Source organism: Carassius gibelio, chromosome B3 (assembly GCF_023724105.1).
Source record: "Carassius gibelio isolate Cgi1373 ecotype wild population from Czech Republic chromosome B3, carGib1.2-hapl.c, whole genome shotgun sequence".
NCBI lineage: Eukaryota > Metazoa > Chordata > Actinopteri > Cypriniformes > Cyprinidae > Carassius > Carassius gibelio.
The window spans coordinates 53029430-53032433 of NC_068398.1; the positions used below are offsets into that span (position 1 = coordinate 53029430).

General features: G+C 34.6%; 1 protein-coding gene across 1 annotated transcript; it reads left to right on the forward strand.

Annotated features, from left to right (window-relative positions):
• Nucleotides 1-718: 718 nt before the first annotated feature.
• LOC127952299 (leucine-rich repeat-containing protein 30) lies at nucleotides 719-1943 on the forward strand. Its single transcript, XM_052550686.1, has one exon. It carries the CDS (start codon nucleotides 924-926, stop codon nucleotides 1851-1853), a length of 930 nt encoding a protein of 309 aa, XP_052406646.1. The 5' UTR covers nucleotides 719-923; the 3' UTR covers nucleotides 1854-1943.
• Nucleotides 1944-3004: the final 1061 nt, after the last annotated feature.

The window sequence follows — 3004 nt, forward strand, 5'->3', positions numbered from 1 at the left end:
CATGAGCGTGACTGCACATTGATATATATATAGCCATACAGTATGTATGAGCGTCAACTCAAGTTCAGCATGCCAATGTTATTTCAGCATCACTGAAATATTATAGTTTCTCTTAATATTTTATATGTTATTTGTATATGTTCTCTTCTCGCTTAAACTTTAGGTAAATTTGTACTGATTTTGTTGTTTTGTCATTTTTATTAGTTTTAGATTTTATTTAATTGTCTATAGAGTAGTATTTTCATGTATTAGTTTGCATTCAGTTCTGATTTCTGCAGTTTTTTTTTTTTCAAATCACTGGTATACAGTTACAGTTTTTTTAATATTTTTAATTATATTTTAAATGATGTTTTAAAGTTGTAATTTTTTTCTGTCTTTTTGTGATTTTTGTCTTATTAGTTTTTTAATAAAAAATTGTTTTAATATGTCTATAGAGTATTTATTTTAATTTCTATTGTATTTAGTTTTAATTATCAGTTTACTCAATAACTTAAGAAATGTTGCCTTGGCAACTTCCTAAAAACATTAAGTACTTTATAAATATTTTTTATTTCAAGTATAAAGAAAATGTTTTTATCATAGTTTTAGTTTGTTTCATTTTTTTTTTCAAATAATTAAATGTTTTTTTTTTTAATATAGTTTCAGCTGACAGTAATAGCACTGGCATGCATGTCTGCGTATATAAATACATGTGAGAGCGTGTGTGGAAAAGGGTTTAATGACTTTGCAGTGATTCCATTACTTATCTGCATTAACGGCTTTGGTTTAGCTGTAGTGACAATGACAGCTGTTTGTGCAAACGTCACACTGAGCATTTTCACGTCTGTATCTCATCCTAAATCAGACTGCAGGACGATTCAGAGCTCAAAACCGTAGCTAAATGGACAAACCCATTGATGGACTGAAACGTTAAAAATTGAAATATGTTTCTCTTGAGACAGAATATCTCAAAGCAGCACGCAAGCAGTGATGACGCACCGAGAACCAATGGACGCAAACCCAACTCCGACGACTCCAGGAAACAGATCCGACGAAAAACCAGCTGTGTTGAGAATTTATCGTCGGTTGATCGAATCCGTAAACATGCAACCAGGCATCTGGGCTACAGCACGCTCAGCCTGGCCATGCGAGGTCTGGAGGAGATGCCAGATGAATTGTGGGAGCTCCAGGAGCTCCAGAAGCTCAACCTCTCTTTAAACGCCCTCTCTGTTCTCCCATCCAACTTGGAGAACCTGGAGAACCTGGTGATCCTTAACGTGTGGGGGAACGAGCTGCTCAGCCTCCCGCCGGAGATCGGGCGCCTCAGGAAGTTGCGAGTGCTCTTTGCCCACAGGAACCGGTTGATTGATGTTCCTGAGGAACTGGGATGCTGCTCCAACCTGGAGGTCCTGAGTTTGGCCAACAACCAGATCGTCACACTTCCCAACAGCCTGTCGGAGTTGCGCCGGCTCTCCAAGCTCAACCTCAGCCACAACCACATCCAACACATTCCGGCCTGCGTCTACAGCATGAAGAGCCTGATATTCCTGCATCTAGCCAACAACCGTTTGGAGAACCTGGCTGATAAGATCCAGGAGCTGGTGCAACTGAAGATCCTGATTGTGGAACAGAACTCACTGCACGCTCTTCCCAGGACACTGTGCTGTCTGACGGGACTAGAGCTGCTCAACGTGGACTTCAACCGGCTGCAGAGCGTTCCAGATGAGATCTACAAGCTTCAAAGGTTGGAGAAACTCGCCTGCCATCCGCTGGATAAAGGCCTGCATATCATCCACAACCCACTGGTCAAGCCCATTAAAGAGGTTCTGCAGGGAGGTCTAAAGGCACTTTATAACTACCTCAAACCTGCATGAAGATCATTCACAAAGAAGATGCAAATCGGATTGCTTTTTGTGAATCAAAGCAGTGCAAAATTACTTTCTTCTTCTGTATTTTTTTCTTGTTTCCCATATTGAAACATTTAAAACTGTTATAAACATAAATACATAAACAAACTTTTTTATTTTTACAAATTTGTTTAAAACCGGAATTTCCTATTTGAATTGAAGTTTTCTAACTCCACTGGCAGATATTTTTCATTTTAAATATACATTTGCTTGTTTTGTCAGAATACAAAACTTTGTTTTTTAAGTCATTTTGCTACTTCAGTAAACGTATCTTGATTTAAGAATCTTTATATATGTTTTACCTGAAAACAAGAGAAAAATACTTCAATTGAAAATATTTTATGAACAGAGCAAAAAAAAAAAAAAAAAAAAAAAAAAAAAAAAAAAAAAATCCAAGCAAATAAAAAAGAATTATTAAAAGTAAACAAGAAAAGTGCTATGACACATAGTAAAATAGGGTTCAGGGGGCAATATGCTTTATAAAACCTGTTTTTGCAAAGGATACACACAAAGACACTTTTAGATGCAAAAAACTGACAATTTTACTCCGTTCTGTAATAATTAAATGAGATGGTATAATAGTTGCCCTAAGAGAAACTGAATTACAGACTTAAAAAAATGTATTTGTGTGTATTGTAATATTTAAAACAAATAATGTCATTTATGAAGAATTACAATCATATTTTGTAGTTCAAAGTGTTTTCTATACATTGACATGATTCTTTTTCCATTTCCCCCATGCATGTGTATTGGGTAAACATCTGAATTAGGGTAGGTCAAATTGGGTAAAAAAAAAAAAAAAAACTCCAGAGCATAAGAAGTGAAACCAAGAAGGATTTAGGTGTAAAACAAGTATTTATCTTAATTCGTTTTGCTTCTTCAGTAAATTCATCTTAATAATCAGTACATAAACAATCATGTGCATTTTTAACATTTACACTGTAAAAAATATATATTTTTAACTTAAAACTAAAATTATTAAATTTTACAAGAAAATACTATTTTATCAACTTCAAAATTTCATGTGTAATACAATGTGTTGATTGCTTTGTTTGTATTTGTGAAATTCACTAGCAATTTCTGAGTGAAAATTGTTTCAATAAAATTTGGTTTCTATT

Coding starts and splice junctions, on each gene's coding strand:
- LOC127952299 (XM_052550686.1), top strand. CDS start 924: ATGTTTCTCTTGAGACAGAATATCTCAAAGCAGCACGCAAGCAGTGAT.